At 52.8% G+C, this 20,478-nt stretch overlaps 7 protein-coding genes and 1 non-coding gene across 8 annotated transcripts; 4 read left to right on the forward strand and 4 right to left on the reverse strand.

The window, feature by feature from the left end:
- Nucleotides 1-493: 493 nt before the first annotated feature.
- J4E83_009901 (uncharacterized protein) lies at nt 494-2,147 on the forward strand (the record flags this gene model as incomplete). The annotated part of the gene is made up of 2 exons (XM_049336786.1): nt 494-674; nt 805-2,147. The coding sequence occupies 2 exons, from the start codon at nt 494-496 to the stop codon at nt 2,145-2,147; spliced, it is 1,524 nt and encodes a 507-aa protein (XP_049184068.1).
- Nucleotides 2,148-2,497: 350 nt separating this feature from the next.
- Nucleotides 2,498-2,569, forward strand: J4E83_009902. The gene has a single exon. It is a non-coding gene; the product is annotated as a tRNA-Met (tRNA).
- Nucleotides 2,570-4,066: 1,497 nt separating this feature from the next.
- J4E83_009903 (uncharacterized protein) lies at nt 4,067-7,798 on the forward strand (the record flags this gene model as incomplete). Its single annotated transcript, XM_049336787.1, has 4 exons — nt 4,067-4,778; nt 6,089-6,398; nt 6,450-7,293; nt 7,346-7,798. The coding sequence occupies 4 exons, from the start codon at nt 4,067-4,069 to the stop codon at nt 7,796-7,798; spliced, it is 2,319 nt and encodes a 772-aa protein (XP_049184069.1).
- Nucleotides 7,799-9,730: 1,932 nt separating this feature from the next.
- Nucleotides 9,731-11,797, reverse strand: J4E83_009904 (uncharacterized protein; the record flags this gene model as incomplete). The annotated part of the gene is made up of 5 exons (XM_049336788.1): nt 9,731-10,256; nt 10,310-10,578; nt 10,627-11,081; nt 11,151-11,669; nt 11,764-11,797. 5 exons carry the CDS (start codon nt 11,795-11,797, stop codon nt 9,731-9,733), a joined length of 1,803 nt encoding a protein of 600 aa, XP_049184070.1.
- A 1,068-nt stretch (nt 11,798-12,865) lies between these two features.
- Nucleotides 12,866-13,966, reverse strand: VPS26 (Vacuolar protein sorting-associated protein 26; the record flags this gene model as incomplete). Its single annotated transcript, XM_049336789.1, has 4 exons — nt 12,866-12,969; nt 13,018-13,134; nt 13,182-13,679; nt 13,750-13,966. 4 exons carry the CDS (start codon nt 13,964-13,966, stop codon nt 12,866-12,868), a joined length of 936 nt encoding a protein of 311 aa, XP_049184071.1.
- Nucleotides 13,967-15,274: 1,308 nt separating this feature from the next.
- Nucleotides 15,275-16,019, forward strand: J4E83_009906 (uncharacterized protein; the record flags this gene model as incomplete). The annotated part of the gene is made up of 2 exons (XM_049336790.1): nt 15,275-15,523; nt 15,573-16,019. 2 exons carry the CDS (start codon nt 15,275-15,277, stop codon nt 16,017-16,019), a joined length of 696 nt encoding a protein of 231 aa, XP_049184072.1.
- A 1,431-nt stretch (nt 16,020-17,450) lies between these two features.
- J4E83_009907 (uncharacterized protein) lies at nt 17,451-18,166 on the reverse strand (the record flags this gene model as incomplete). Its single annotated transcript, XM_049336791.1, has 4 exons — nt 17,451-17,500; nt 17,553-17,714; nt 17,773-18,088; nt 18,140-18,166. The coding sequence occupies 4 exons, from the start codon at nt 18,164-18,166 to the stop codon at nt 17,451-17,453; spliced, it is 555 nt and encodes a 184-aa protein (XP_049184073.1).
- A 653-nt stretch (nt 18,167-18,819) lies between these two features.
- On the reverse strand, nt 18,820-20,435 carry J4E83_009908 (uncharacterized protein; the record flags this gene model as incomplete). Its single annotated transcript, XM_049336792.1, has 3 exons — nt 18,820-19,752; nt 19,803-20,209; nt 20,261-20,435. The coding sequence occupies 3 exons, from the start codon at nt 20,433-20,435 to the stop codon at nt 18,820-18,822; spliced, it is 1,515 nt and encodes a 504-aa protein (XP_049184074.1).
- Between the last annotated feature and the right edge of the window lie 43 nt (nt 20,436-20,478).

Genomic DNA, 20,478 nt, shown 5'->3' on the forward strand with positions numbered 1-20,478 from the left:
TCACACGTCCGGGGTAGCGGGAGATGGGCGTTCCTACTAAGAAACGGTAGCAAAAGGAAGGTTGGTTGCTTCTTTCGTCTACAGGTCTTCGCGTATGACGCGTTGGGTCGATAGACATGTGGGTGGGATGGATCAATGTTAATGTAGCATTGCCGTATCAAAGACATCAGAGTTCAAATTCACATTCAATATCACAGTCTCTGAGCATCACAGGAAGAGTCGCTTCGTGTCACGTTCTTGGCTGGTTCGTGATTGGGATGCCTCGGTTCGCGAGCGTGCAGGGTCCAACGGGCAACACGGGAATGTTTCCTTTTTGTTTAGCACCAACTATCCGCCAGGATCCGCGCCCTTGCGACAGGGACGGTACCCTTGAGCGTGACATGACCGTCGTCAGCGTGCCTCTTGCGCTGGTCTAGTCTCCAACTGACTCCTGGTCTCGCTCTTGCCCTCTTCACAGCATGCTGCGCGTCGTTCCTGCGACATTTCATTGATCATGGCTTCGCTGGCTGGCTCCGACGATCCCTTCAGAGACCCGCTGCTCACTACCAACGCCGCTCCTTCGCAGCCGTCGCCCGTCTCGGCACCCACCCAGGAGCAGATGAATGTTCCCGACACACTCGCTGTGGGCAGAAACGCCTCCCTGACCCTTGGGACCGACTCCTTGGTCGTACTAGGTGGGGAGATTACTCAAACATCACAGCGGCGCAACACTCACACAGCACAGACGAAGCACTCCTAGATAGCAAAAGCGCCAGCTGCTGCGGTCTGTCTCTTGCTGGCAGTAAGTGCTAATACCGCGTCTAGACACCAACACCCGCTTACGCGACGCAGAGAACAAATCCACTCGTTCCATACCCTTTTACAACATCCTCTGGGCCGAGCACTCAGAGGACGGCCATATCACCGTCCAGTATGCGCAGAACACATCGAAGAAGGCCGTTCGCCCTGCCATCATCAGCTACTCCCTCGACAAACCCGACAGTCGCATAACGGAAGCATGGATAGAGAAGCTGCTCGATCGCGCATACGGAGCGTCGCAACGGCGCAAACGAATCAAGGTGCTCGTCAATCCGTTTGGAGGCCAGGGCGGCGCAGTCAAGACATACCACAAGTTCATTGCGCCCATCCTGGCGGCTGCGCGCTGTGAGCTCGACGTGGAGAAGACACAGCACAACGGCCACGGCGTGGAGATTGCGCAGAACATGGACATTGAGGCATACGACGTAGTCGCCTGCTGCTCAGGAGACGGCATACCACACGAAGTCTGGAACGGGCTGGGCAAGAGGACCGACGCAGCTCGGGCGCTCCAGAAAGTAGCCGTCGCACAGCTCCCCTGCGGCTCCGGCAACGCCATGAGCCTCAACTTCAACGGCACCGACGACCCCAGTCTCGCCGCCCTCGCCGTCGTCAAGGGCCTGCGCACCCCGCTCGATCTCTCCTCGATAACCCAAGGCGACCGCCGCACCCTCTCCTTCCTCTCCCAGTCCGTCGGCATAGTAGCCGAAACAGACCTCGCGACAGAACACCTGCGCTGGATGGGCAGCGCACGCTTCACCTGGGGCTTCCTCGTCCGCCTCTTCAAAAAGACATGCTACCCCGCCGACATCGCGATAAAAGTCGAATACGACAACAAGACCGCCGTCCGCGAAGCCTACCGCACCGAATGCGCAAAACCACCTCGCAGCACCGACGACCGCGTCCTACCCGCCCCCGAAACAGGTCTTCCAGAGCTGAAATACGGCACAGCGACCGACCCTCTCCCTGCAGGCTGGCAACTAATCCCCCACAACCACCTCGGCAACTTCTACGCCGGAAACATCGCCTACATGTCACCCGACGCAAATTTCTTCCCCGCATCCCTTCCCTCCGACGGGTGTCTCGACCTCGTCCGTATCCGCGGCGATATCGCGCGGCATACGGCTGTGAAGACGCTGCTGGCCGTGGAGAACCACTCTTTCTTTGATATGGACCATGTGGATTACCAGAAGGTTAGTGCGTATAGGATTATTCCGAAAGGGCAGAGGGATGGGTATATTAGTATTGATGGGGAGAGGGTTCCTTTTGAGGGGTTTCAGGTTGAGGTGCATAGGGGGTTGGGGACTGTGCTGAGTAAGAGTGGGCATTTGTGTGAGGCGAGGGGGGTTTGAGGTGTGTGAGCTGGGGTTGGTGGGTGATTGTTGTGCGGTATAGATATCGGGCGTTTGCGTTAGGATACCAAGGTTGTTTATAGCTGGAGTAATGAAGTTTGGCCTGTTGGTCTTGGGAGATTGGCTTCTTGTTCAACTTCCCTTCAAGATTGATGTTCCAACCAAACCACGCCTATCAAATTTTCCACATCGCCCCCCTTACCAACCCACTCAGCCCAATTAGCCTATCCTTTGTGCCCCCACATTCATTATTCTCACCTCCAGGTTACACATCCACCTTTTCCATCCAATTTTATTCGTCGTCATTAGTTTTGTGACTCTAAATTTCCCCATCAATCAACAACCACAAAAGCTGCTTGGCGCAGCGGAAGCGCGCCGGGCTCATAACCCGGAGGACCTCGGATCGAAACCGAGAGCAGCTAGATGTTGTAAATCTTCTTTTTGGCTGTTTTTTTTTTTTGCACAGGGGGAAGAGTGAATGGGTGAGGGAGGTAGTGGGTGCAGCGGCGTGGAAGGTAAGTGGTTAGTATAATTTGGTGATTGCTGTTGTATAGAAAGTTGCGAGTGGCACGGGGTTCTTTTTTGGACTTCACGACATCTTTGGGGTAGGTTCACGTTGTAGAGAGATATGTTTAACATGAAAGTTTAGTGTATATGTAGAACAATAGCAGGCATTTGTTCTTACACAAAGTACCACTCAAAGTCGTTGCAATTACGTATATTCCAGCTTGTGCTAACCTTAATATCTGGGGACGTAGGCTACCCTGTCTCCAAGAAGCAAGACAATCGTACGCCAGAACGCCGGTGCGCGGAGGCTGCACCATCGAGAGGTCGGGCATCTCGAGCATGCGCAAAAGCTCATGACAACCACCGTTATTGACTGACCAATCCACCAACGTATATGCCTAAGTCCCTCGCGAAAAGGCTTCAAGTTCGAGCGGATCCCAGAAGAAAGGTTCATTACCGTGCCACTGCTCTCGGTAAAACTTCGGCAAGACCAGAATCAGCAATGCCCCGCTACCGGTGTCGCGTCGCACACCCTCCATGAACTCGGCACGCTTCCACACAGCACCCAGACTGCTCTTTTCTTGTGTAATCTCAACGCCTCAAGATGTCTACAGACCCGATGGACATCTCGGGACAGCCACCCACATATCCACCCAATCTATTGGGTATTCCGACAGAGCTTCAACTAAGGATTGTTGATCACGTACGCTACTGTAGTGCGCATGCTGGCTTCAAAACACGTACTGATTGGGTCAGATAACTCTGAAGAGCGATCTTGCATCACTGTGTAGGACATGCTCAGCTCTGCGTGTTCTCGCGAATCCGCTTCTATATAGGCGCATCGTTCTGCGCCTATGGAGTCAGCGTGCGGTCGATCGTCTCAACAAGTCCAATTTCGCAGGTGCTGGCTTACACTACCAGCACACGAAGGAGGTTATCATCGAAGACGAAGCGATTGGCGAAGAACTCTACACGATACATACCGGACGGATCTGTCCACCTATTCTGGATCGTCGGAGTAATGCTACTTACCTAACTGAGTCTGAGAAAGACAACGCCGCCTACGCGTTTCTGCAAACCATGCATCACAACCAATTAGAACGCTTATGGTAAGTTAATAAGTGAATGCGCTAGCATTCGATGTGGATGCTGATGAGATCAGGTACCATTCGCGGCGGCCTCTCTCGGCAGTGGTCAGAAATCATCTGCGCCACTACCAGACGAAAATACAAGACCTACGAATAGGCTTATACACCGATCCCGGATCGCCCGACGTACTACCCCAGATACTCTGTGGTCTGCAACGCCTCGATCTTTATGTCGATAATTCAACAAGCCTCATTCTGTTGTACATGAACATCGAAGCCGTGGGCGCCAACTTGAAATCGTTGTCGCTGACAGCAGCCAATTCCATGGATATCAGTACGGAACTGGATGCCTGGGCAATGGGCGAGGAGAACGAATACACCCAATGCACACCCAAGCTCGAAGAGTTCACGCTGTCCAATTTTATCTATGACAACGCTTACGAACAGTTCTCTATAATTGTCAACTATCATCAGCTTGTGCGATTAGGGCTTTTCGGGAACTCCGGCGGAACCCATTACTTTCTCCAGGAGCTTGCCGAAAGTAGCGAGGAGAACAAGCTTCGCTTGAAGCATATTGCTGTGGAGATTGCGGGTGACATCGCGGAAGACACTGAGCTCGTTCCTCTGAAATTATCCTTGTATCAGATATACAAGGCCTGCGAACCCCTTGAGAGCTTCCATATACACTACCCGCACGGCGACCACGCATCCGACTTTGATATGTACAACTTCCTAAAGCCGTTCACTGATCGCGGGCACAATTTACAAAGTCTGAGCTACCACGTCGAACAGTGGAACTGGGGCCGATTGAACCACGACGCTATAGATGTGCTGTACCGGGTAAGCCAGGAATCCTTTCGACAAGTGAAACAGCTTGCGGTGTACTTCGAGGAACCATTGATGCTTGACGGCCTATGGAACGAAGAGGCCAGATTTATGATCCTTATGGTAAGTGGAAGCTATCGCATTCAGAGCGGCACCTCGTTCAAGGAGACCACAAAACACGCTGGAGTCTGCGTAGACCCTAGGTCGCTTAGTTCGCACGTTTGCGTCGTGCTTCAGGCTGCAGACCCATTAAGTTCTTCCTTGCATGAGGTGATGGCGGATCTTGAGCATAATATCTAACATCTATCAGACGTGGATTGGGGATTTCCGAGAATTACGCTTGCTCCACCTTCGCCTGCCACACTGCGAGCGCATAGGACGGAGTGAACACGGATGGGACCCCGCACTAGTAGTCCTACAGCTGCAAACCTTCGCAAACCGAGTCTTTGAGTTTCTAGGTCCAGAATCGAAGTTGGATGCTCTGGTGATCGGTCATGTGGCGACTTTGAGGAACCCAGAAGACGTACAGCGCGTGCGTCCACTTCCGCAGCAGTGCTTTCTTCGAGGCGAGCAAAGAGATATCCTAGGTCGTACCGTCCCCGTTGCGGTTCCTGTTACGAGGATGATGTTGCGTGAAACGCAACCGTACACAGATATTCTGGAAGTCGACTACCGTACTGCCGCCGATGAATGGGAGGCGTGGGCAACTCGAACGATGTGAGGATTTGGGTCGAGGAAGAACGTCATCAAAAAGATCTTTTAGCCCGAAGCATACAGCGTCTTAGGTGCTGTCTGTGTATAAACATTTGATGGAATATATGTAGCGAATACAAAGCGCATTCTAGCCATCCCTAGTGCAGCGAAGGCATTGTATCTGCGATCATGTTATGCAGTTCCCATCAGATGTCCATCGTTCGGTTGGCTCGATTTGTTCGGTTCTGGTACAATAAATTCGAGTCCAATATGCAGTTCCCAGAGCATTTCGCGTGAAATGTTGCGAAGCAGGCTTAACCTAAATAAGTCACAAGGAACTTCCTCATTGGGGCAAGAACCAAACGCTGACCTTGATCGGCTACTGAAGCCGATGCGACTCGTCGTTCCTTCACGGTAGCTTCCCACATGCCGCAACGACGCGCATTGCCGGAGGATGCATACATAGCGCTAATGTGTGTTCTCTATTCGAGAGTCAATCGAGCGCTGACACGATAGCATTGGCTGCAGGTCTAGCAAGGGTGGATGCAATCCTTTTGGCTCCGCGGCGTCTAGATGCATACTGCAAGGGTCATGGCGACAACCCCTCTTGTGCACCAAGTGTATTGAAAGAGGCCACCAACCAGTTTGTCTTTGGTTCTCGCTATCGCGATTCTTTGAACTGCAACCGCCATGTTGCAACTCAACACCGACTGCCAGAGACGAGTGCTCAACTTCGTATGCTACCAGCCTTGCCCCCAGCAATGAGGTACTGACGAAACCAGATAAATACCCGAAGTGATCTGAAATCACTATGTTTGGTGTCAAAAGAGCTCAACCAAATCGCCCTCGAAAAGCTTCACGAGCGCATCGACATCCGCCTCTTCAGCGAAAGTAACACTAATTACATTCTTGAACAACTAAAGGACGTAAAAGAGAACCTTCAGTACACCAGAGAACTTGTCGTGGAAGATGAGTGCATCGCCGAGGAAACTACATCTGTACAGTACGGCAGTGTTGGACTACCTGACCTTAAATGTTGGACCGGTACTGGCGCCACGAGTGCAGATCCTGAAGTACGCGACAGTCGACTTGAGCAGGTCTTGGATCTCATCCCGGCAAATGCTCTGCGCACATTCCGGTAGGACTGAAGCTACGCATTTCGTCTTGTGCTTCATACTAACATCTACAGTTTCCTCGCTCGACGATCACTACCGTGGTGGCTGCACAAGAAGCTCGCATCGAACCAGAGAAACATCACAGACCTCCAAGTCAGTCTTAGTATGTATCTCTTCGACAACTCTATAAACATACTGCCAGAATTGTGTCAACGCGAAACGGATTTGAAACGACTGGACATGTACATCGTCAATGGGTCGCCACTCAACGGCCAATTACTCGACTATGTTGAAGCCGTCGGAAGCAACCTGCAATCCCTGTCTTTGAGCGCCAACATTGACACTGATGTTTCCAAGCTGCTCCGGAACCACGACTGGTCACCATATCAGCCCAAACTCCCACTGAAAGAACTCAGGTTGACTGGCTTGACATTGATGCACATGTACAACTCCCTATCGACAATCATCGATTTCAGCAAGCTGCAAAAGCTCGACCTAGTAGAATGCGCCGGAGCCTTCGGATTACTGGCGGACATTGCAAATGCAATGCCAAACCAGCAGTTCGATCTTACGCACGTTGCCTTGAACGAATTTGTTCCTCGAATTAGCATCATCAATACTGATGACGAGCGCAACATAAGTTTGGTCAACTTCTTCAAATCTTGTCCAAACCTGCGCAGTCTGCACTTTGGTCATTACGATCTCGAAGCTCTACCACCAGGGTTGAGACAGTACCTACAAAGTAGAGGCAAGGAGCTCACAAGCCTGAGTCTATACTCAAAAACCGAGATAATCGACGCCGGAGAGTTCGACCTTATTTGCCGATCGTGTCCCAACCTAGAACAATTTGCCGCCGGGATCGACGAGGAATTTATAATGGCAGATGGGTTGTGGTACCACAACCTGAGGGACTTTGTAGTAAGCCGTACCACTCCATCGACTCACGATGGCATACACTAACCCCCTACAGAACTCTCTCCGCCGCCTCCCCAAACTCCGTACCCTCCATGTCCACCGCTCTCGCATCTCCCTAGTCGGCGGTCTCGGCAACGGATACGGCAACCGCTGGAACACATCCATGATGTCGCTACAAGTACAAAAGTTCGCCAACCTAATCTTTGGCGAACTCTATACGACAAACCCTAATTCTGCCCTCGAAACACTCATTGTGGGGCACTTGGGTCCCTTGTTAAGGAAGAGCAATGCTGTCGAGCTGGGCAATGGGCGTGAGGTCAATTCGCAGCATTATCTGCCGCAGTTTTGCTTTGTGAGGAGTCGACAGGAGGATCTTTTGGGGAGGACGGCAACGACGGGGGTGCCGGTGAGTAGGGCTGTGTTGAAGAGGACGCATGATTATATGGGTATTTTGGATGTGGATGCTGGGGTGGAGGCGTGGGAGCAATGGGTTGGTCAGGCTATCTAGCATTTGGGTCACATCCCACGGATTCAATCGATGACTTTTTCTAGCTAGCAGTATACATCTCTCTAGAAGCGGCCTAATCCTCGGGTTTCGATGGCATGTATGTGGCACCTACTAATCTGGAGTACAGAAATGGAATCATGATGCAAAGAATACCGAGCTGCTCATCTTCCCCGTGCGCAGTTGTACGTTCTTCAATCCACTTCCATGAAGATACACACTCACAACCGTGCATTGACTGAACTACTCAACGATCCCTATCTTCATCTCTCCCCGGCCAAACAATCTGCTTCCTCCAAACAGCCCTAACACATCCCACGACCGTCACCAACCAAATCACCACCAACAAAACCGTCATCACGCTCGCCACCCAAAGTATACCCTCACTCTCCAACTCCCTCCCCAACACACCCGTACTAAGCGTAAACCCCACATTCGGAAAGATGAACGCCCACCACGTCAGACTAAACGGCATCTTCCCAACCACCCCCAGATTCCCCAGCAGCGCAATAGCAAACAACCAGAAACTAAACACATACAAGAAAACCCCCGTGAAAAGCGCCAGAACACGAAGAATCTCCGGCGCAGCAGGATGTTTCGCAAAGTACCCCCCCTCCATCCCCTCCGGCACCGCATTCGCCAGCCCAATCAACGCAACAATCGTATACGCGCCACTCCCCACCGGTATAAACAACGCAGGCCGTAACTGAGCTGGCGGAAACCCATTGTCTAACAAGTTGCGTACGAAGCCTACGATAGCAACAAGACTAACACACCACCCAAACCCCTGCCACGCAACCCCACTCACAACCACCATCACCGCCCTCCCATCCGTCTGGCTCCCCGCCACAAGACTCGCCACCGTCCCCGTCAACATGGCCGAATACCCCGCTAGGAAAAGACTCGGCAGCGGCGGCACGGGACGGACCTTTCCCCATTGAATCAATATCCAATACTGGAACACGGAGTTTGCGAGGGAAGCCCCAGCGTAGATCCAGTAGAGGGTGTAGACGGCGTCGATGAGCCAGGGGTAAGCGGGGCCATGGGTGATGCCGTAGGTTTGGATGCCGGCGAGGATGACGCTGAGGGAGAGGTAGAAGGAGCCGAGGAAGAAGGATTCGGATGGGTGCTGGAAGGAAGTGAGGAAGTGGGAAGTGTGGTAGAGGAAGCGGAGGGCTGTTAGGGTTGAGAGAGCGAGGAAGAGGAGGATGTTGAGGAGAAAGAGGGTTAGGCCGATTTGGTGGAGGCCTGGGGGGTTGTTAGTTCTTGTAGGAGCGATGGGGGATTCGTGGTGAAGGGGAGGGAGAGCGTACCGGGGAATTGATGCGGTGTTTCTGCTATGGCGAGAGCGAGACCGCCTGTGCTCATTGTTGAGAGAAACCAGGCGAATGTGAAGTGTTTCAATCGTTCGCGTATGCCGATTTTGCGGTCTGGTTGTTTGTGCTCTTGGTGTAGCATCTCTGGCTTTGACGACGGGGTCGTGTCGTCAGTATTTGGAGATGTAGACATTTTCCAGTGATTCTTCTTGTTCCTGCAGAGTGCTTTTGTCATGTGTTGTTGGTCGTTGTTGTTATGGCATGGTGGCTCATGTGGTGACGATGATTGAAGACGTGCGACAGGTGAGATTCTAGTAGCATCGCAAATCTCATCACTACCTAGCAATAGACTCGCGTGCAGCGTGCGGTTGTCAGTCGGCGGTGCGTCCGATAGGACCTGATCTTCCCCGGAGAGGTCATGATCGTGAGATATCCAATGGAGGAGTTGCGGATCGGTGGTTGGGCATGACGCGCAGCGGCCCTGTTTCCGGTCGTCCTATTCCCGGAGCCGCACAAGCTTCCTCGCACATCAACCGACGCAACTACATCTTCACCAGAAATCTACCGAGTAAATGCATCGAACTGTTTTCTTTCAACTATTAACATTACTTGCGAAAGTTCACGCCACCTGCTGAATCCTATCCTTCGCCTTATCCTTCTTCTCCTTGGCCTTCCACTTGATATCCCCCGGCTGCGGCCACCTGTAATTAACAGGCGACTCTCCACCCACGAAGATGCAAAGATCATACATCAAGCCACCACATAGCGCACCAGCAATAGATGCGCCCCAAGAGCCATACGCCCAGTACCCGTTCTCAAAGGCCGAATCGTATCCAACCCATAATCCGATGAGCCTTGGACCAAGATCGCGCGCTGGTGAAATACCCAGACCAGTGTTGTAGCCAAGCCCAATCATGGTGACGAAACCTGTAAGACCGACGACGAAGGCTGTCATGCCTTGGCCTGGAGGCGAGTTCTGGTCGTCTCCGAGTGCGAAGATGACGCAGACGAAGATGGCCATGTAGACGAAGTCGTTGAAGAAGCCGGTTGCGGTGGAGTATATGGGTCCTTGAGGGAAGAGAGCCTTGCCGGTCATCTCCAGGGTAAGACCGGGGTCTACTGCATGAATAGCATCTGCGTAAAGGCTATCACGAAGTTAGCAACTGGCGCATTCTGGTTGGCAGAAGATTTGACTTACGCGTAAGCTACAGCGCCGGCACAAAGTCCGGCCAGCAACTGCATGAAAATGTAGACGATTGCCATCTTCCAGGGAAAACCGCGGTAGACGGAGAGCGAGATTGAGATCGTGGGACTGAGATGTGAACCGCTGACACCGCCGCCGAGGTAGATGCCAATCATGACTGCGAAGCCCCATCCCCAGGCTTGGGTCTCGAAGCTGCCGGTGCCTTCTTGGGATGTGGCGACTGAAAGATTGACGCAGAGTCCGATGAGGAGGTACACAAACGTCTACACAGTGTTAGCAAGATTGCTGTCAGAAGATCTGATGATACGTACGGCGAGGAACTCGGCAGGTGCCTGTGGGTACTTGGCGCGCAGCCTAGCGATAGGGTTGCGGTACTGGTTGTAGAACTCGCGTTCTGCCTCATGCTCCCGTTGTTGAATCTCTTTCTCTTCCTGCTTAGTCTGTGAAGACATATTCGTACCGTGTTCCTGGAGCGGTGGAAGACCGTCTTGCAAACCAAAGTGTTGCTGCTGCCCACGTCCATCAGAGAACTCCAAGCCGTGCTCGTTGACGGGCGCACGTTCCTGACCTTCATGATGTTCATGGCTGCGAGCGTTTGGTTCTTGGTTGCGGCCAAGCACCTGATCAGCTTCACTTGTTGGCACGCGTTTCATATTGACATTGCGGCCGTCGACTGTTGTCTGGAAATGCGAGGGGTCGCGTCGTTGGTGTGGGCGACCGACGCCGTCTAGCGTCTCCTGAGAGTCTTCTGAATCTTCTTCCAAATCTGTCCACGTTCTAGTTAGAATGATTACTCTTGAGGGAGGTCATATCAAGGGAGTATATGAAGACTTACCTTTGCCATCATGAAAGCCTAATCCATCTTGTCGAGCAATACCATCTGCATCCCCTTCATCGACCCGGTACAAAGACTTGCGCAGGTCGCCTCTTCTCCACCACATACCCTTACGTACAGTGCGTGGCAAAGGCGCGCCCAAACCGAAGACTGGTTTTGACTTTTGCTCATTGTACCAAGGGTTCAGTGAGAAGTAGTCGTTCTCCACGTCTACAGTCTGCTGTTGCTTCTTCTCAGGTCGTCGTGGCGGCTCTTGCCGGACATTCTCACGAGTTGCACGGCTCTTTCGGGCAGTGGGCGTGTTTCTGATGGTGCCCATTTGGGTCATACCAGTTGCAGTAGTGTTGGCGCGCTCATTCTCGGGTCGTGACTCCAAACGGGCAGTGTCAAGTCTCCCTATACTTGGTGCATTGGAACGACTTTGTGCCAACCCCGATGGCATGCGCGTTGCCGAGGGTTGCTGTCGTGGCTCAGGCGTTGCTGCAGGTCTTTGGGATGTAAAGTAATCTGACTGCTGCCCTGTGGAAGGTTAGTACATGTATTTCTTGATGCCAACGAGAAAGAAGCTCTGCTGGCTTTTCGGAAGGAAATTCGAGCTCGTTGAATAACTTACTGTTATCAGCTTTGTTCGGCTGTTGTTGCGACATGTTGTATGCTCGTTTCTTCCTATGCCTCAAGGCAAGCAGACCCTGACAACCTTATATCTGATATGTACTGGACGTGGGAGTAAAACAGGGGCGTGGGAGGTGCCAAGTGTACAACATGGTGAAAAAGTAGTCCCGCGATTAAGCCATGGGAAAGTGAAGAATTCCATGCAAAACGTCATTTGCAGGGAAGCTTTTGCCTAGTAAGCCCACGTCCCCATTATTTCGGAGCGACTCTTGGTGACGCGGAATCACACATTCCAATCATTTGGACGGGTTTTCATGTTGAGTGGGTGCGTACCGTTTCGGGAACTCAGCTTTAGTGGGTTTGCCCTGATAAGAAGGGTTCCATCGCGATCCTCAGGGTTGCGGCAAAGTGTGGCGTCGTGCGGATCGTGAGATTGCTGAACATCGGCATCTTTACTGTGGGTCGCATGCGCGTTCCGCGGAGCTGAAGCCTTTGTCGTCGACATAATCGGAGCGACAGATTGACATTATGGTGTCTTGTGAGCGAAAGAGTCATCAAAACTCTCCTCGGAAAGTGTAAGAGGCATTGATGCAGGAACCGCGTAGGGAATGTTTAGGTGCAGATCATCCGAGAGCCTCAAGAACAGCCTCGACCAATAAGCACAACAACGCTCGAGAGGCCGCAACAACCGGCAGCGGCGATGCCGACTCATGCCCTACCTAGAAAATCACACAAGCCACACATCTCTGACAGAGAGTTCGGGACCAGAGCCGATGGTGCACCACGATCATGCAGGTGAAGACGCACTATTGCATCGTAGTGCGGAGACTCGGCCAAGATTTCTACGTTTGCCCGATGATTTCCCTGCGACATTGCCGTCCCTGGAGGACTGCATTGCTGTATATACACATGCACCATCCATGCACTGAAGAACGCCCCAGTGTCTGCGTAAGCTCCCGCCGCCGCGGTGTGATAGTATAATGTTGAGCCCGATCCCGAGGTCCGAACATTCGCATGGTGGGTCGATGGGCAGCCTTTGGCAGATCCCACACCCCACGCTCAACAGCTTCCAAGTATCTATGCAGTGACTTCTATCTACGTCCTCACGACACTGCCATCAGTTTGTTCTGCTCCTGGGCCAACGTCAGGCCTTCCGGTGCTTGTCGGAATAGCACGATCTCGGATTGCTTAAAGTATCGGCGGGCGTCTGGATACAGGTCAGTCACAGTTGCGTAGAGATGTGCGTATGTCAAACCTTCGTCGATGAGTACTAGACTCAAGTAGTATCGGGTGGAGTACTTCTTGTTGACTTCGCGGAAGGTGGGTGTCAGGTCGAAGCCTCCGAGGAACAACCTGATGGGGATTGTTTCACCTTGACGTCGTCAGTAATGCCTGTCGCGAAAGACTCACGATGCTTACCTCGCGACGGTGAGCCGTCCATGATCTCGAAGCGCACCAGGGTCTCGCTCTCGTTGTACTGGTTGGGAGCAGCCCCCGTTGTCTCTCTTCTTATGATGGACAACTCCATGTGCTTGATCTTTAACCGTACCAGCAAGAAGTATATCCTGCCGACGATCACGTCCTTCAAGTGGTATTTCGATTTCGAGTACTCGAACTCAATGTGCAGGCAGTCTTCGATACCGACGTCCATCTTAATGGAGCTGTTGGTCTCAGGCGGTATCCGGTAGGAGTAGACCCAGAGGTCCTTCTCTCTGACTACATCTGCCATTCTCCGCGACACGGTGACGCGCACAAAGTAGCGCAGCTTGACGTTGATGCCATTGTAGGATTCGTATTGCTTCTCGACGTTCTTGAAGTTAAAGTCGAACGTCTGCGGGTGCTGGAGCTCGCCAGGGGCTGCTAGCTCTTGGCCGAGGGAGAGGAACTCGTAGTGGTTTCCGCGGTCGAAGAACATCTCTGGCGCATTATGTCAGCACTGCGCGCCGAGATATAGCTATGGTGAAGCTCCAGGACGGCGGATGCCTACCAATGGTGCCGATGAATTGCACCTTGATGCCCGTGTGCTCGAGGCGCTTGCCATCCTTGGGCCTTACGGTGACCTGGCCCTTGACTGATTCACCATCCAGGTACAGCGGGACCTTCTCTTTGCGGTTCTTGTCGAGCTTGACATCAACGGCGGAGCGGTCGTCGAGGTCCTCGAGCACGATGTCGATGTCGACCGGGGTGGAGAAGAAGTACGACATGCCGGGCCAGAGAAGTGCCGGTGGATTGGCGCGTGTTCGGAAGCGGTATCAGAGGCACTCGTCGCGTCGGTGGTCGGCGGCGCTCGACTGGGTGGCCGTGGTGTGGAGAGCTGCGCCCCAGATCCATGGCAACAGCTGATGACGCTTGTCCCCGTTGAGACCGTCACGTGAGCGCATCCTGCCCCGCCTTCCCCGATGCCTCACCAACACCACCTCGTCATATTCACCCCCAGGTATCCTTGTTTTACTCTTCACTGGGTCCACGTCACGTCTGACTGCTGCTCTCGTCGGGTCAGATGGTCCTCCACATGCCCCTCCCGAGCCTGCGGAGATAGGCACCTGCATACGAAACAGCAAATATGCACTCGTTTGGCGGTGAGCTGCACACGAGCAGCTGCAATATCGCGGCGTCGTGACTGATCGGGACTGTCTGCACGTCTGGCTCAAACGTTCTCACCCGTCTGGACTATCCGGAGCATCTGCCGGGTGCCGCCCCAAAGACTAATCGACTAATCGCAACTCAAAGACTGTTCGCAGCCTCGATCCTCGCCGGCCCGATGCACTTTCAGATTCCTCGCCTAACCCCCACGCGCCATTATCAAACAGCTTCGTACCGCGAGTCAAAGCGGTGAGCTGAAGTCTATTGCTTCCAGGCAGAAATCCAGTCGAATCGCAATCTACTCAGCAGAGCGGCCTGCAGTTGCCTGGCGTTCAGAACTCAAGTCTGCGCTGGCATGTTGTGGTCACCGGCATGCGGGATGCACAAGTACCTGAGAAGGACTGGGGTCCTCATGCGGGGAGACTGATGCGCTACTCGTCATCCCACACGCGACAGGTCCACTTTCAAACGCCGAAGTTCTCTCTCTCCAGCCCCGGCTTCGCGGCTGTTACAGCCGGCTGGGCCTGTTACTGAAACTAGCTACACGCCCTTGCTCGCCATTCGCTGTTTGCTTTTCGGAGCGTGCCATCGTGGCTTGGCTCCCAGAATAACGACAAGCTCCATCGCATTTCACCCTTGCCGTTGCCGTCATGGCTTGCGGGAGAAATTTCCAGACCAGTATTCCAAGGTCCCACGCCTTAAAACGCACCACGCCCCAGCGCGAATCGGGGCGCCGTTGATTGCTTACAGTCTGCATACACTTATATTTGGTCCCGACCATATCGCAATATACTATATTAACCCTACCCGACACCCGTCCCTTTGTTTTCGGGAGCCCAACTCAAGCATTAGCGTCATACAAGAGCCTCACGTACTACAAACACTCATTTCCACAACAGTTTGACTCAAACTCCAAACTCTGTACCACCATGATGCAAACCGTCGATCTATCGCAGCCAAAGCCCATACAATATGCATCACCACCTACACCACCGGCTTCCAATACAGGCTCGCCATCCAAGTCCATGGCTGTCATGAACGAGACCCAGACCGCCAAAATGACCATCTCCACCCACCACCACATTCTCATCGTCACCGGTCCAGCAGGGTGCGGCAAGAGCACTGTTGCAAAGCACCTCTCAGACCGATATGGATTTGACTACATCGAGGGCGACGAGGTTAGCCATACCCTCTCGATCTATCTAACGCATACTGACGTCTTCGCAGTTTCACCCAAAAGCAAACATCGACAAGATGGCCGCCGGCATCCCTCTCAACGACGAAGACCGCTGGGACTGGCTCATCCTTCTACGAGACCAGGCCATCACTGCACTGAAGAACGGAGCCAAAGGCGTCGTCGTCACTTGCAGTGCGCTCAAGAAGAAGTACCGCGACGTCATCCGCACAGCCCGCCTCTACGACGAAGACCCAAACGCCAACGTACACTTCGTCTACCTCCGCTCTGACATGGAGACCCTCCTCGCCCGCGTCCGCGCCAGACAGGGCCACTATATGAAGGACGCCATGGTTGAGAGCCAGTTCGCTGCGCTGGAAGAGCCCGATGAGACGGAGTGCAAGCAACTGAAGGATGTGGAGATCATCGACGTCAAGGGCAGCATACAAGACGTTCAGCTACTAGCCGGTGCTGCTGTTGACAAGGTTCTTGCGCAATAGCACGACGCCTGTAGCATCAGCTGGCTCTGATCTCACCTTTCGTTACGTCTTCTTCTTTTTCTGGTCGGTGTTGGGCGAGTGCGCAGGAACGCTGTGCGTGGGTTGTGGCTCCTTGGTTTACTTAGTTACGGCGTTCTATCTATATCACTATACCCTCGCGAGACGGGACAGCATACATGGTTTGCGGAAATGAACAGTTACGACTTCACAACTTCTGAGCCTTGAAATGACCTATCGTGACTACCCACAGCCAATCTTTTCCCCTGCATCCCATGACATCGGTCGGAAAGATCTTCTTCTTGTCTCAGCCTAATGCTTGTCGGTTCCTTAGTGCCCGTTTTTACACGTTGCGATCGAACTTCCGGTGTGTGCGGATCTACCTCCTAACCCCGCTCTTCGTTACCAGCAAAGGATGCATGATGGCCCGCGGCCTATGTAGCTTGGACCACTTCACGACGATGACTAGATCTCCACTGCATTAACGGCTGTCTTCAGTCTTGGCCAAACATGACAGCTCTACGGTTGACGCTCTCGTTTACCGACTTCGTTTTGTAGGTTCGGCCTACACCATGATGCATGATGCATGATGCTAGGATATCTTTTTGCCTACATTACCAGAGTTGGAGGACGCATGGTGCAGATCAGATACAGTCAATAACGAGCACGATTAGCCACGAGTATATGAGCAATTGCGCTTATTGCGCGGGAAGCGCTCCAGATGACTCAGACTTGAGGATGAGTCTGACACCAACGTACGGAGATACGAGACTGGGAAGACGATGTGGTCATGAGCACAATTCGAAACGTGGTAATGGTTGAGTACTAATGCCATCTCTAAACCCCCTTCCCAAGCCTCGGTAATGAATCTGAACGCTGTGGAAGCGATTCTCTCTCGACGGTAATGTCAACTCCTTTCCCTCCTCTATCCATAGGCCTCAACTCCGTCTCACTACCCCACTCATTACTTCCCTTCCTATCCTGCTCACTGCTCGGCAACCTCAACGTAGTGTTCCGACTCCACCTATGCATACTATACACACGCCAAGATCTGCTTTGTGCTCCCGATGAAGCGGGTTGTGCAGAACCATATACCGGTGGCTTCGAAGGACCCGGTTGTGTCCGCCCCATCTTGCCATTAAGCAAGTACCTGAACGCGGGCAGTGTAGCAACAATTACGGAAACCGATGACTCGATGTGACTCAACATGCTGAGTAGCACGGGCCCATCAGCAAGGGTCGTTGGATCAGGGTTCGAAGTAGCCTTGGTGACTTGCGCAAGCCGTGCGAAAGCGAAGGCGATGATGATGGTGCCGAGGGAGAATATAACTGCCAGCCCGAACTTTTGTTGGGGCGAGACTTGTAGTTTGCGCAAGAGGTTTAGAGGGAGGAGCATGATGAGGGCGTCGGCAATGACGTCTGCGCTCGTTGCGAACTAGATGGATGCGTCGGCTCGGATGAGGTCTTCGGGGTCGCTGCATCCGGCTATCCAGGTTAGAAAGGTTTGCGGAGGAGGGTGGGGTGGAATAATACTGACTTGCGCTCCAGTACTTGGATAGGGGTCGGCAGGTTAGGAAGTTGGAGGCGATGCATGCGAGATACAAGAGGAGGACTAGTACAAAGGACGCCCACCATGCGCGCATGTATACTGGCAGTCCTATTACCAGACGTCTGAAGAAGAACAGGATGGAGAACTTGGCTAAAGTGATATAATATTAGTAAGACACCCTGCTCACCAGTTTAGCAAGCCAACTCACCAGCCCACAGTGTAGTCCAAAACAACAGCATCTGGCTGAACATGAACTTGAGTGACGTACGCGTCCTCTCGATGAATTCATCCGGCGGTAGCGGCAATGGCGTGAGCGGATCCAATATAGCCGCTTTTGAGTATTCTTGCGCAAGGAAGAACTGCGGTAGCAGACATGTGATAACTGCGGAAAGGGCAGTCAAGGAGAACAAGCCGAAGAAGACGAAGTAGTCGTCTGCGAAGAGTCGGTGTTGAGACTTCCATCGCAGAAAGCCCCTAAGGGTTGTGCAGAGGAATGATACAGCCCAAAGGGTCCATATCAATTGCTGTCGAGGAGTTAGAGCTGTGAACCGTATTGCTGTTGTTGTTCGACTTACCATCAGATCGGTGTAACTGAGCGCCATCGTGATCTTGACTCAGTATGTCCACAGTAGGAGGACAATACTGCAACCCGAGTGGCCTTATTGCGAGATATGTATCTAGTATTAACATCGTGGTACATGTCGCCTTCATCTCTATCCCAACACCAAGACTCGCATTCGCATCCGGCCCCATCCTGGTTTGCATCGCGAAGCCTGATCTATGAGACGGTGGGTGCCGCAGATACGCCGTTTCCTACATGGTAGTCTTCGATGATTCCGTCCGTACATGGCGTGCACTCGATGGGGAGCCAAGTTCAACCAGTCGATACGGGTTGAACGGCGAGGTACAACAGCGCATGCAGGTGGCGGCAAAATTACGGCCCAATTCTTCCAAGCTGACTCTGCATGAGATTTTGTGTTGCTCGCATTACGAGCATCCTACTGAAGTAGCACCTCCGGTACCATAACTTGGTCTCGGCCCTTTTCGAAGCCATCGTCCTAGGTTCCGCGGTGGCCGAACCGATCTCGCGGGTGGACATGGTGCGATCATGTTGTATCTTCCTTCCCGATTAAGCTTATCGTGAAGCATATTAATGAAGACGTTGGGCGATACACCGTTTATTCATAGGGAATGCATGAGTTGTATTGATAGAGCTTTGTACACAATCGCCGAACCAGATCGTTCAGATCGTTCATCATGCATCGGCGACCTTCCAACCACCAGGCATGAGGTTAGTGTACACCTTGAGAGGGTCATACTTGGTACGAATAGTCTTCAGCCTCCTCAAGTTGGCAGCGGGATAGCTCTGGAAAATGGGCTGGCCCTTCCCGGCATCGTTCATGTAGAGATAGTCAGCGCTGTACGATTCCGCGCGCAGCAAGCTGTTTATGCTCGCTGTGATCTCATCAGCAGCATCGCACACTTTCGCGTCATCGCTCACGGAAGACCAGGTGAAGTTCTCCACCATCCAAAAGAAGGGTGCTTTCGAGACATCGATACCTTGAGGGTTGCCTCCGGTCTTCGCGCTGTGCGAGAGGAATGCCTTCGTGATGGGCTGGAAGGTAATCGAGGCCTGGAGATTGGCAACACTGGGCAATTTGGCGTTGACGCCGGAGACGAAGGTGTCGTGAATGAGCTGCACGGCCTTTCGGTCAACAACGGACGAAAGTGTGCGGAATTCCTGGCGCAGTCCCAATGGCTGCAGGGCATCTGTAGCTGAGATGTAGTCTGACAACGGCTGCAATGCGTATGAATCAGCGACTGGGGTGAGCTTTGGCACAGTGAAGTTCTCGAATACTTTCGGGTTGTCAGTGACGGAGTGGTAAAACTTCGCAGCCGCATAGACAGTCATGTTCGCAGCCGGGAAGGTAAGAATAGTCGGAATGATGGCAGCTTTTGGGTCAGACCCTCCATATTTCCCAAAGTTGTACACGCCGTCCAGGTAGCCGGATGCCTGAGTCTGATCGAATTGACCGATGCCGACGTGAACGTCGCTGCCCTCCACCGGTCGCAAGTCAAATCGTGTGACGATGCAGAACGAGTTACCGCCGCCCCTCAATGCCCAGAAGAGATCTGAGTACTTATTCGTTGCCGTCGCCTCAACGATTTGGCCACTTGAAAGCACACACTACCCATTTTTAGTCGTGTATAACTTTATACAGAACATTGGCGACATACCTCATACTTCATAACATTGTCGGAAGCGAATCCGTACTCCGATGAATAGAAAGAGATGCCGCCGCCGAGCAACAAGCCAGGAACACCAACGTGACCCACACGACCACCGACAGCTGCGAGCCCAGATGGTTTCAGATAAGCGTAAACGTCTCTCCACCTGTTCCCGGGTCCGACAGAGACGACAGACTTGTCTGAGGAAAGTGACAAGGTCGTCAGATTGGAAGAAGAGATTAATACGCCGGAGCCATCAATCCCGTTGTACCCAGGGATTGGCATATGCCCTCCACCTCGCATGGCAAATTTGGAACGTGTCAGGGTCATTGTGGTGACCGCGTAGGCAACTTGCTCGGCATTCTGGGGAACGAAAACGCATGCAGGGTTGCTGTACACCGTGGCTGACCAGTATGCTGTGAATTGTTAGTGAAGATCGTGCCGAATTTTCGAGGATGTTATCATACGCTCTTGTGTCTCATATAAGTAGCCGGAAGCTTCAGGCCAGAAGGTACTGTCGGGGTATTTAGATCTCAGCTTAGAGCAGGCGGCCTGCTCTCCACCAGAGAGGCTTTGTGCCGCATCTGCTGCGATGGATGGCACAGCAAACAGCAAAGCTGCGACGCCTGCCAGTAGTACCATTCTGAATGTAATGGGAGGATAGCAAAAGGTGAACCTGATGGGC

The sequence above is a fragment of the Alternaria metachromatica genome (genome assembly GCF_023757995.1).
Source record: "Alternaria metachromatica strain BMP 0045 chromosome Unknown scaffold_38, whole genome shotgun sequence".
NCBI classification, from domain to species: domain Eukaryota; kingdom Fungi; phylum Ascomycota; class Dothideomycetes; order Pleosporales; family Pleosporaceae; genus Alternaria; species Alternaria metachromatica.